General features: G+C 38.3%; 1 protein-coding gene and 1 long non-coding RNA gene across 2 annotated transcripts; one reads left to right on the top strand and one right to left on the bottom strand.

Annotated features, from left to right (window-relative positions):
• Positions 1-2144: 2144 nt before the first annotated feature.
• Positions 2145-2790, bottom strand: LOC142379272 (uncharacterized). Its single transcript, XR_012769668.1, has 4 exons — positions 2770-2790; positions 2494-2641; positions 2293-2369; positions 2145-2182 (listed from the first exon to the last, which is right to left on the bottom strand). It is a non-coding gene; the product is annotated as an uncharacterized LOC142379272 (long non-coding RNA).
• Positions 2791-7754: 4964 nt separating this feature from the next.
• LOC142379271 (extracellular superoxide dismutase [Cu-Zn]-like) lies at positions 7755-9044 on the top strand. The gene is made up of 2 exons (XM_075464406.1): positions 7755-7882; positions 8410-9044. Exons 1-2 carry the CDS (start codon positions 7860-7862, stop codon positions 9026-9028), a joined length of 642 nt encoding a protein of 213 aa, XP_075320521.1. The 5' UTR covers positions 7755-7859; the 3' UTR covers positions 9029-9044.
• Positions 9045-12254: the final 3210 nt, after the last annotated feature.

The following is a 12254-nucleotide window of genomic DNA, read 5'->3' as shown; positions in this document are numbered from 1 at the left end:
CTCTCTCGATACCCTCTTCCCATTCCTAAGTATCCCCTCCCATTCAGCCTCTGAGAAGGTATAATTTAAATCTTTCTCCCATGCTTGCTTAAGGGGTGATAGAAAACACAGTTATTTTTTAATTAAACAGTATTTGAGCATGCAGTGTTCTACATACAGTTTAAAAACAATTTCTATGTGGATGTTATTATTTTTAAGACAGTAGCTTTAAGAAATAAGTTGCTCACATACAACTGGATTCATCAGTGTCACAGTAAACCAAATAATGAAAAAAAAAGCTTCTTTGCTTAAACAGGTCTCAGAGCAGCTGGAGGTAAGCTTCTTTAGTGTCACTGCAACGATGCCTTCAGGACGCAGGAAGATGAAGGAGGAAGTCTCTGACAGATATTTGGCTTTTATCTAACACCATCTCTATTGATGGTCAGTTGACACCGTTATTTGCACTTGGTCCCTTTGTTAAAAAAAAAAAAGAATGGAATTTCTTTATGAAACGAACCCTGAACCAGTGTATCAGTTCGTAAATACAGCAGCCGTAGAATTGTGAAGCAAATATCACTCTTCTTCAATGTTGAGTGCTGATGAAATTTCTCCAAAGTTGAATACTGAAGATTGAAAATGTAAGACACAAAGCAGAGAAGTCTTTGTCCACAGACCTTTGGTCGTCATGTGACCAGGATGTGTTGTGCCAAGTGAGACGCACCAGAGATCCCACAACAGTAATCATTTTTTTTTTTGGTTTATAATGAACGGTTGAGAAAGGAACAGTCGGGGTGACACACCAGTCTGCAGCCGAGTGCTGAAGACAGAGCTTTGTGGATACCTTTTCTACAGAGTATATCATGAAGTCAGCAGGAGTTCAGCATGACGTGTGTGTGATGAACAGACAGCAAAGTTCCATTAGTGCCTTCGTGCAATCAAAGCGTTGCCCTTCAACGTCACAAGATAACACGATATCTTCACTGTGCGGGACAGCTTGTACATCACAGTCATATGTTTTCAATACTCCGACAGGTCGGTCAACTAACAGGCGCTACCTTTTCTCCTCTTACCTCTCCTCAACATAATGAACATACACAATTGTACCGTCATTATCCCCCCTTAAGTCTCTTTTAAAAACAAAAAGAAGTGAAAAGAAGTTACTTAAATTTTTCATGGTGTCTGTTAAGTCTTGTTCCTCCACAGTATCCCTAATTTTCATATGAAAGCAGAGACAAATCAAAATGAATCAAAAAAAAAAAGCACCCTTAAAACTGCATTCTTACTAATGGGCAACAGAGGGCGAAATAAGGTCAACTGTAAACTGCAGTCAACAGTCTTTCTGATAGATTCATGGACTTATTTGTCCATTTTCTACTTGCAGATTTTAAGTCTTTTACTTCCAACCAGCATGGGGATGTAATGGTGGCTAAGTCTATCTTTTACATGGAATCCGTGTAAGACGCCCTTCATTCTTATGCAGAACTGTAAAATGCTAAAAACAAACTGCACACCTCCCCATTCTTTCTGAGACCGTGTAGGAACCCTGAGTCTTAGATTTTCTTAGCCGCAGTTGTGTTTCACAGGGCTGTCCCAATGAGCGTGACCCTGTGACGCTTCTGATAAGAAATAAACCGGAATTTTAAAATGCATGTAAACATGTCAGTCTGACTGAAATCATACAAAGTTGAGCCCATCAAAACTGGACAAAAACACCCAGAGAAAGCAGTTGGGGGCTGAATAACTCCTGCATAACGCCTGCGTGTTAGTGTGGGTTATTACAGCTGAGTTTCAAATAAAGCTGATCTCAATCCCATAATTTTCTGTTTATTTTGTTAGATGGATTAATGTGTCCGAAATTGTGACTGAAAATCAGCACATTGAGACTTTGTGTCATCTAACAGTCACTCCCAGCATTTTCAGACTGCCGCTCTGCTTTCGCGAGGTCCTGCTTTTATAACCGCAGCATCATCTTGACAAAACCACCATTCAAGTAACTTAAACACGATGTCTGTGCGGTGAATTCAGCTGTGCTTACATGTATGATGATATACCAAATGAAATTGTAAGAATAGACAGAGATGAGTAAATGTTGGCAGATATTAGAAGCAATAGAGGATAAAAATCAGAGTCTTATCATAAAGACGGCAATGTTAACAGAGGAACATACTTCCACATATTCCCAGAGAAACATTATAAGTCAGGCCTTCAGGTAGCAAGAAGAAAAAGAGCATGAGAAGGAATTATTGTGAAGAATGCATAGAACACATGTTAGACTAAACGTGTCTCAATGCTGTATAAGACCCTTATATTCACCTGGGAGACTCCATAATCCAGAAATCTCAAGTGTTTTTAGCTTCTTCTCGAGCTCTGCTACTCGGTTTCCAAGAATCCTGACGAGAGAAAAAAAAAAGAGACAAGTCAGAATAAGAACCACATTTACAGGTTCTGCCCTAAAATATCTGCACAAATCAGACTCAACAATCCATAAAGAGTATGAAGTAGAGACTACAGAACTTGTTGATCTGACGCTGGTGCTGGATCACCATGTTCTTCTCGTGGATCGTTTCCAGCAGAGCTGTGGCCAGAGACTTGAGGTCGGAGATGGACTGAGGAGTCACCGGCAAACTGCAGCCGTTTACCTCAGAGAGTAACAGTTCCTTCACTGCAAGCACAGCGTTTGTCACATTTCCACGAGACATCCACAACAACTATCTCAAGTTTTTTTTTCAGAAATTTGCTGTAGATCATTTTGAATCTTTAAAAAAAAAAAGTTTGTGGATAAAGTCTGACCTTGTTTAGCAGAAAGCACCCGAGTTAGAGCACTGCTGCTGGGTTTGCCGCTGATTTTAGAGTTCTTCCTACTCTCCAGAGCACTCTGAAATCAATGTAGTCGGATAAGTCTTTTTACTTTTAAAACACGTTTGATATTTTATGTAATTCAGAGGTCAATGACCGTTTTAAAACATCAATGCCTATGGAAAAAAAACAATATATAAAAAAATAAAATGTAGCTACATTGTACTTCACCAGATTTGTTCTGAGCAGGTTGACCTCTTTTTGAAGTTGACCAAGTCGCTCGTGTAAATACCTGTGAGATATTTTATGTTTATCTAAAAGCCTCAATCAGGAAATCATTAAGCTTAAAATTACTTCTAAAAACACATTTGAACATTAAGGACAACTTCGTGTTGTGATCCATGAAAACTCAAATATAATGTTGAATATATGGTGCAAATGCAAATATTTTCCTTCTGAACTAATAAAGCAGTGGCAGTAGTGCAACAAAAAAGTTCTTTATCTCTGTTTATCTCTAAGTGTGTTGACATTTCTTCTGTTGATATCAAGGACTTGGCGCTCTCTGATCATTTCTGTGTGTTCTCTGCCTTACAGTTATCTCCAAACAGTCAGTTAACCCGTGTGTCTGTTAGAAAAAGGTACATAAATGAGAATACCAGTGCTAAGTTTCTGGAAGTTATAGCTATGTCATCAACTGCGAGTGCAGAAAGCGAACACCATGAAGGAACACTATGATGGTAAAGGCCTTGAAAACAGAATGCAGGAAAGCAGAGCGTAAATGGAGAAAAACTAAACTTCAAATTCACCATGACCTCTACAAACAAAGTCTTTGTCATTTTAACCACGGGTTACTCAAGGCTAGACAGCAACACTTATCTGAAATGATTAATAAGAACATCAACAACACTCGTGCTCTGTTTGCTATGGTTGATAAGCTGACACCCCCCAAAAACAGATAGTTTCAGAACTCTGTTCCACAGAAAAATGCAATGAATTCGCTTGCTTTTTAAATGAAAGCAATCAAATCTATAAGGCTAAATATCAACACAAATCAGAAAAATAATAAAATGACGCAATCCTTAAAACCACCTAGGAATCAATCAACTATGATGTCAGAATTCAATACAGTTGACCAAAAACCATAGAAGAAACAGTCCAGCATCTTAAACCATCGACATCCCGTCTTGACACAATGCCATCTGACTTCTTTAAAACTATGACTGCAGTCCTACAGAGTCATTGTGCGACTGCTTAGAGCAAGTCAAAAAGTGGATGAACCAAAATTTCCTTCAGTTAAATCAAGAAAAATTTGAGGTCATTGTGTTTGGCAACAAAGAGAAGAGGTTTGCTGTCAGTAAACACCTTGAGTCACTATCTCTAGAAACTAAAGACCAAGTCCGGAACCTTGGCGTGCTGATAGACTCAGACCTGACCTTCAACTATCATATCAAATCAGTCACCAAAACAGCCTTTTATCAACTTAAGAACATATCCAGAGTTAAGGGTTTCATGTCACGGTCTTCTGACTGGACTCCCCCAAAAGAGTCTCAAACAGCTGCAGCTCATTCAGAAGGCTGCAGCCCGAGTTTTAACCAGAACAAAGAGATCAGATAACATCACCCCAGTTCTCAAGTCTTTACATTGGCTCCCGGTCAGATACAGAATAGATTTTAAAGTTCTGCTTCTCCTCTACAAATCACGGAATGGTTTAGGTCCAGAATACATGAATGACATGCTAGTAGAGTATAAACCCAGTAGAGCTCTGAGATCTACTGACTCAGGTCAGATAGTGGAGGCCAGAGTTCAAACTGGACACGGTGAAGCAGCTTTTAGCTGTTATGCTGCACACAACTGGAACAAACTACCAGCAGAACTGAAATCAGCCACAACTGTAAGCACTTTTAAATCCAGGTTACAAACATTTCTCTTTCGGTGTGCTTATGGTTGAGTTCCTTTAAATAATTTTAAAGCATAATGCTATAAATCCTCTTAATTGTTTTATATTTTTCTTTTTTCCCTCTTCTGTGATTGCTTTTAACTCTGTGTTTTGATGTCTATTCTAATTTTTTCTCTTTAAATTGCTTGTTTTTATGCTGCTTTATGCTGTTCTTTTAAATGCCTTGTCTTTATGTAAAGCATATTGAGTTGCCTGTGGTATGAAATGAGCTATATAAATAAAGATGCCTTGCCTTGCCTTGCCTTGCCTTGCCTAGATAGTCAAAAGTATGAACACGTAAGAGATGATACACAACCTATAAACCGGAAAATGCGCGGTGTTATTGGATGAAGTCGCAGTTGAGGTAATGATTTGGCGTGGGTTGTTTTTGCCACAGAATGAGGTGCTGGAGCACAGCGTGAAGTCCCTCTCAGACGAGCTTCAGGACGTCTGAGAGAACCACGATGTGGTTCATTTCCACGTTGAGCCGATGAGCCTTCTGCTGAAACACGTCCCGCTCTACTACGTGTTCATACTTTTGACTATCTAAAGGCACCTTTTAAAGTGACCCTTACAGTCTCGCTTCATTCTCATGTAGTCAGAGCAAATTGTTTGTGATAAATGTGAAAGTTCCACCTTATAGAGAACCTCCTCCAGCTGTATCACATCCTTAAGAGAATTAGTCCGTATGTTTCCATGCACAGTTAAGGCAGACTGCCAGTTATGGCTCAACTAGAACATTTAACTGGACGATTGTACTTGTCCCAGTATGTACTGAATCAATTTATTGGATGAAGTATGTCTGACTCCACTCCAATAGGGAGGGGTAAGCCCCTTTTAGCACGATAATATTGTATTATCGATACAGTACATGCTATCCCTTGTTGTTATTCTCTTATTACCAGCTTCTTTTTCTTCTACGTCTATCAGTCTCTTCTGTTAACTCCAAGTTTAAGAAAGGAAGTGTGGAGTATGCACATAGCACCTGGGCCTGATTGGGTCCAACTGAACGTATGCATGCAAGAGTAACCTGATAACTTTATAACTACCATCTGCATTATTTGGGTCTGCCTGTTAGTCCAACTTTGCAAAATGTGATTTAGTGGGATTTCGATTTAGAGTTTAAGATCTGAAAGAAGCCGGCACTCCTCACCTGTTCTCTCGCTCGTTCCAGCTGTTTGACCAGATCTTCTCTCTCGTGTGCAGGGAAATGTCGAGCGCCAACCTCCTCGTCCCCCAGCCTCTGTTTGGTGATGGTCATTCGTAGGAGCTGCCAGGAAAAACAGTCGGAAAAGATTTTAAGCATGTGCTTTGTCTTTCTCCCATTACCTCGCTGTTCCACGCACACAGTAAAACACTAGGAGGCAGGGATGAACAAACAATACAACAAGACAGAGGTGTGAGCAATCAAAAATGAGCAGGAAAAAGACAAAGAGAGAAAGTAAATATAGAACAGAACACAAGAGGACAACAACTACAAAACTAAAACAGGAACTAAATAACAGAACCATGATAACAGATAACACAGCTATTGAACAGAACTGGAAACTGGAAAACAAAATAAAATACCACTTAACACATAACTAGAGCACAAATTGCATCTCAATATTTACATCTCTCGCAGATGACCACTAAATGTTTGTGCTCCTGGCACACAGGCCTGGTGCACTGGGAACACCAGCTGACTAAAATAGAATATATCAACAACTAGCTAATAATAATTACTTGTAACTTTCTGACAAGTAATGTACTCACTCTCAAGGTAACCTAAACCTAATCATCATATTATGTAATGTAATGTTATCTTTTACTACTGTCATCAAATAATCTCTAAAGTAATATTAGAACAATTGAAAAACAATACTTACTGTACTTAGATGTGTGATGGGAGCTGTGCTGAGCTGTGAAATGGTAAATGCATGTGGGTCCTGTCTGACCCATGTGTGTAAACTTGATGTAGAATTACAAAAGCTGTGCTTTTTCATAAAGTAAGAGAGGAAAATAAAAATAAAGATTTGTGCTGAGCAAAAACAAGATATTTACTGCATACTTGGAATAGAAAATGATTAATGATTAATTTATTTCAGAGATATATCATAGAAACCCTCAGCTATACATGGAGTAACATAGAAAATGAATGCGGTTCATTTTTGACCCATGTTGTGCATTATAGGGGTAGTGATACAAAAAGGGTTTTTATTCAAAAAGTAAGAAAGGAAAAAATAAAATAAGGACGCATGATGATAAAAAATAAGTTAATTGAGGAATATCTTGTATGTTGAATGATTAAGTTACTTTATTGCAAAGATATGGAAAATGAAAACTCAGCCAGGTCACTTTTGACCCATGTTGCGCATCAAAGGGCTTAGTCGATGTTCGTTATGGCCAGAAAGAAATAACTATCTAACACAACACAACAGAAATCATCAATGATGGCACCTTTGCAGATGTGTTATTTACCCATGCTACAAGCAGGTGTTTCCTTCTCGCCACTCAACTCAGAGGATGCATGAGTATATATGAGTCTTTATTGTTATTATCTGAAGCGGTTCCAGCACACTGCACAAACAGCCATTTGATAAAAGTACAAGGCTCATAAAGTGAATGCCCTAAAAACTAAAAGTAAAAAAATGTCAGTCTTTACCAGAACATCATGTTGTATTTTTAATCACAGTTTGATTCCGAGTACCCATGATGAGAGATAAAACAGATAAATCAAGATAAACGTGCGTGCATTTGATTTTTCATTATACAACATCAGTGTGGCATGTGTTCATGATTTCTTTTCCCAATCTCCCTCAAAACAGTCATCAGCTGATAAACAATTTGTAACCTAAAACATCAGCAAGGTTAGAGGTGAATGAATGAAAACAATTCGTCTGCCTAGATGCGCTTGCATCTGATATCTCCGCCTTTGTCAGTGACACACTAATATTCCGTCAGTCGCATTCGTAAAACCATTCCCTCTGCCATGTTATCAATTTTCATGGGTGATAGACAAAAACCCTGCTCCACCCTCAGCTGAGGTAACGCCTTCCAAAAAATCCTATAAAGCTGTTATCAAACACTCTTACCGTGACTCTTCAGAGGATCTGTGCTGAGCAGGTTGTCAAGACTGAAGACTTGAGTTTGAATTCTTGTTGTTTTGATGGCGATCATGCGACCACACGGGTAAGTATACTAAAGTCTTCATGGTTTTGCAGGGGCACGCCATTAACTTTACACACTGCGTTATACCGTTTACCTTTATGGTAAGATAAAAACCTGCTAGTAGTTTTGAAGTCTCATCCCTGAGTGTGTAATCTGTAGAAGTTTGTAAAAAGTAACAGATCCCAGCCACTAAAATGATGGAGGTAGTCACTGTGCTACTGTAAACTGTCATGTTAAAAAAATGTTACCTTTTTTTTTCTTTGTTTTACTAAAATGCACAAAAGTAGTAGTTGATTGCATTTTAGGCTTTTATACCAAACTTATAATTAACATAGAAAATACCATCTAATTACCTGATGGGCTTTCTTAAATCAGCTCCAACCCCATCAGTGACATAACCCTCTTACTGTAGGACTCCTGCCTGTAAACAAACAGCTTCTTTTACTTATTTAAATAGTCTAAATTCTGCCAAAAATATATGTTGATTTAATCTAAAGCCCATGCAACACATTTGATATGCATTGTCCTGTTATTCCAATATGTTTCAGGTCAGTGAGTGTACTGGAAACCGCTCTGTTGGTCTTGCTGGCAGGCTTTCAACAATGTGTCTCGGCGCACACTGATACTCTGCTTCCACCAGAGGTCTCGCAGCCCAATGGCGCTCTGTATGGAGTCTGCAAAGTGAAACCGAGCTCTACACTCCCTGATGGCCTGCCCAAAATCTATGGTCGGGTGCTTTTTAAGCAGCATCCCTCTCAGGGAAAACTGCAAGTCCTTCTCAGTTTCAGTGGCTTCCCCACAGAGGGCTCTCCAGAATACAGAGCTGTGCACATCTATCAGTATGGAGACCTGAGCCGCGGATGTGACTCAACTGGCGGCCACTACAATCCATACGGTGTGGATCACCCTAACCACCCAGGAGACTTTGGTAACTTTTTGCCTCAGCAAGGAAAAATCAGTGCGCTGATAGAATCTGATGCGACACTGTTTGGAGTCACGTCTGTGTTTGGAAGATCAGTGGTGATTCATGAACGCGAAGATGACTTAGGGCTTGGTGGAAACCCAGGGAGCTTGTTAGATGGGAATGCAGGCCGAAGGCTCGCCTGCTGCGTTATTGGGGTTGCCTCCTCCAAACTCTGGAACATGCAGTATAAGTTGTACAAGTGAGACGTTCCTTTGTTTAGCACACAGATTTTGCCTTTGTTTTTATTCATTATTTTATCCACTGGATTCTTATATAAAACCAAAAAAGAAAATAAATCAACCAAGTCACAGTTGATTAGCAATGTACTTGAAGTAATATTCAATATATGATTGTTTGTCAGCCAATGCAACTGAAATCCTAAAAGAATTGTTTATGGTTGGTTGTGGATGTTGATGAATAAAGGATGAATCTGAATCACCCTGGTGATCTTGATCGTTTGTTTTCTACTCCTGAATCACAAAGAGGTGAACACTTGTTATAGATTTCCTGACAACTGTGTATGGCATCTCATTATCACCTGGATGAATGTAATTACTTTCCTTCTAACCGACCACTTTCCTTTTCTGATCAAAAGCCTTAAAATGCCACTCCCATCGCCATGTACGCTCTCTCAGAAAAAGTTTGCACGCAACCAGGCTAACCTCGTGCAAGCTTTGCAAAGTCAAGTCTCTACAAGTTTTTCTTCTTTGTTTATGAATAAAACCCTGAAATATATTCTGCAGTACACAGTGTTAAGCTTTACATCAAGGGCAGCATACAACAAAATATCAATTGACCTACATTACGGTGCAAAAAGGCTTGAACCGACCCTGGTTTCTTTATATTTTGCATCCAAGGAGCCAGACTTACATGTAATCTTTTAAATTAGTCTCCAGTCTTTTTTAAAACCTTTCAAAGAAATGAACATTGGCTTCTTTTTCACCCCATATCAGTCCAGACCATGTACCATTTTCAGAATATTCAGTGTTTTTTTTGGGTGTGTTAAGCCACTAAAATGTGAGCAATGAGTCATTAAAGCTCTAAGCTCAAGATATGAACCATTGTTGTGTCTTTATATAACAGACTTGAAAAAGCAACTTTTTAAAAATTATTTTACAGTTACAGCTGTCACAAAAAAAAGATTTAGTTCCTATTCATCAGTTACATGTACAAACATAAAAACCCAAAGAGAACAGTTTAACAGACATAAAGTAGTATTTTTGCACCAACAAGAAGCCATTTTTAAAGGAAGGGAAACGATAAGAAAAGGCTGAGGTATGCCAAAATGACACAAGAATCGAACTGAAAATCAGAGGCAACAGGTCTTTCTGGAGGGATGAATCCTCCCCAGAGCCCCGGAACTTAATGCTGTTAAAGCGGTGTGGGATCATCTTGAAAGAGAACGAAGCAAAGGGCAGCCAACATCCAAAGAAGAGCTTTGAAATGCCTTTTAAGAAGCCTGGAGAATCATTCTTGAATACTACTTAAAGAAATTACAAGAAAGCTCATCTGAGAGGGTTCAGGCTGTGTCGAACAATAAAGGTTCTCATATTAAATGTTGACTTTCAAGTCATTAGAATTTTAGAAACTTGTTTTCTACCTTTTCCACTGCATTTCCATTTATGTTTGCACATCTTTCAATAAATGACTGCACGATTTCCTGTTTTACCCTGGCAATATACAGTGTAAAGACATGAGGGCTTGCTTAGTATTTTCTTATCTATTGTTAAAAAAAAAAGACAGTTTTCACAAGCACCTTTGAATAAAAAGAATCCATATAGTGAGTTCATTTCTTCTTAACACAAATCAGGATAAAGGCATCAGTGTTGTTGGTACACGTTTGGCAATCATCTGTTTCTGCTTAATTCTTGTGAATTTGACTTCTTTTAAAGAAGGGCGTCAATATATTTCAGACAGAGCATAGATGAAAACACAGGTTTTTTTTGTGATTTAAACTTTTTTTATTTTTCAGAAATTAACAATGAACAAACAATAATCCACATTATATTATTATACAATATAAATTCAGTCCTTGACAAGTGACTTCAAGTGAATTATACAACATTACACACAAAATTAAATAGTAAAAGGAACGAATGTATACAAAACAAAAATTAACAAATAAAAAATATATATATATATATATAAATATATATATTAGTATATTAGTATAAAAATAAAAAATAAATAACAAATAATAATAATAAAATAAATAAATACAAACAAAAGTGATGCCTAACGAAATCTGGACATGAAGTTTCAAGAGTTCAGCTGTATAAGCCTATTCAGGTGCCTAAGTATTTGAGTTGGAGAGGGTCCCCATTTTCGATCATAATCATCTAGTTTGTTCAATAATTTAAATGATAACCTTTCTAAAGAAGCTAGTTGGCCGAGAGAAGTATGCCAGTGATTAAGCGATGGAGCTGAAGAAGATTTCCATTCCAATATTAATAATTTCCTACCCAGCATAATCGCTGTTTGGGCCCACTGCGAAAGAAATGAAGGCAGAGCACTCATAACTGAAGGGTCACCAAGAGTGTAGAGTCTATTACAAAAAGGAATATCTTTGCCAAAGATCTCCCCCACTGTCCTATGAACTGCTGCCCAGAAGACCTGAACATCTGGGGACTCCCACAGCATGTGTAACAATGTGCCGCTATCCTGCTGGCATCTCCAACATTTACCATTATTTGCTAACCCTGTGTAGCCTAACAGGAGTCCAGTATATTCTATCTAATATTTTAAATTGGACTAGTCGAGTCCTCAACTCTCTCGATACCCTCTTCCCATTCCTAAGTATCCCCTCCCATTCAGCCTCTGAGAAGGTATAATTTAAATCTTTCTCCCATGCTTGCTTAAGGGGTGATAGAAAACACAGTTATTTTTTAATTAAACAGTATTTGAGCATGCAGTGTTCTACATACAGTTTAAAAACAATTTCTATGTGGATGTTATTATTTTTAAGACAGTAGCTTTAAGAAATAAGTTGCTCACATACAACTGGATTCATCAGTGTCACAGTAAACCAAATAATGAAAAAAAAAGCTTCTTTGCTTAAACAGGTCTCAGAGCAGCTGGAGGTAAGCTTCTTTAGTGTCACTGCAACGATGCCTTCAGGACGCAGGAAGATGAAGGAGGAAGTCTCTGACAGATATTTGGCTTTTATCTAACACCATCTCTATTGATGGTCAGTTGACACCGTTATTTGCACTTGGTCCCTTTGTTAAAAAAAAAAAAGAATGGAATTTCTTTATGAAACGAACCCTGAACCAGTGTATCAGTTCGTAAATACAGCAGCCGTAGAATTGTGAAGCAAATATCACTCTTCTTCAATGTTGAGTGCTGATGAAATTTCTCCAAAGTTGAATACTGAAGATTGAAAATGTAAGACACAAAGCAGAGAAGTCTTTGTCCACAGACCTTTGGTCG

This window comes from Odontesthes bonariensis, chromosome 4 (genome assembly GCF_027942865.1).
Source record: "Odontesthes bonariensis isolate fOdoBon6 chromosome 4, fOdoBon6.hap1, whole genome shotgun sequence".
Classification (NCBI taxonomy): domain Eukaryota; kingdom Metazoa; phylum Chordata; class Actinopteri; order Atheriniformes; family Atherinopsidae; genus Odontesthes; species Odontesthes bonariensis.
Note: the sequence above shows the minus strand (reverse complement) of the source record. Positions and strands in the feature narration are given on the sequence as shown.

Excerpts from the sequence above, each read along its gene's own strand:
- LOC142379271 (XM_075464406.1), top strand. The coding sequence starts at position 7,860 with ATGGCGATCATGCGACCACACGG. Across the intron at positions 7,883-8,409 it reads GCGATCATGCGACCACACGG|GTCAGTGAGTGTACTGGAAA; the intron begins GTAAGTATACTA and ends AATATGTTTCAG.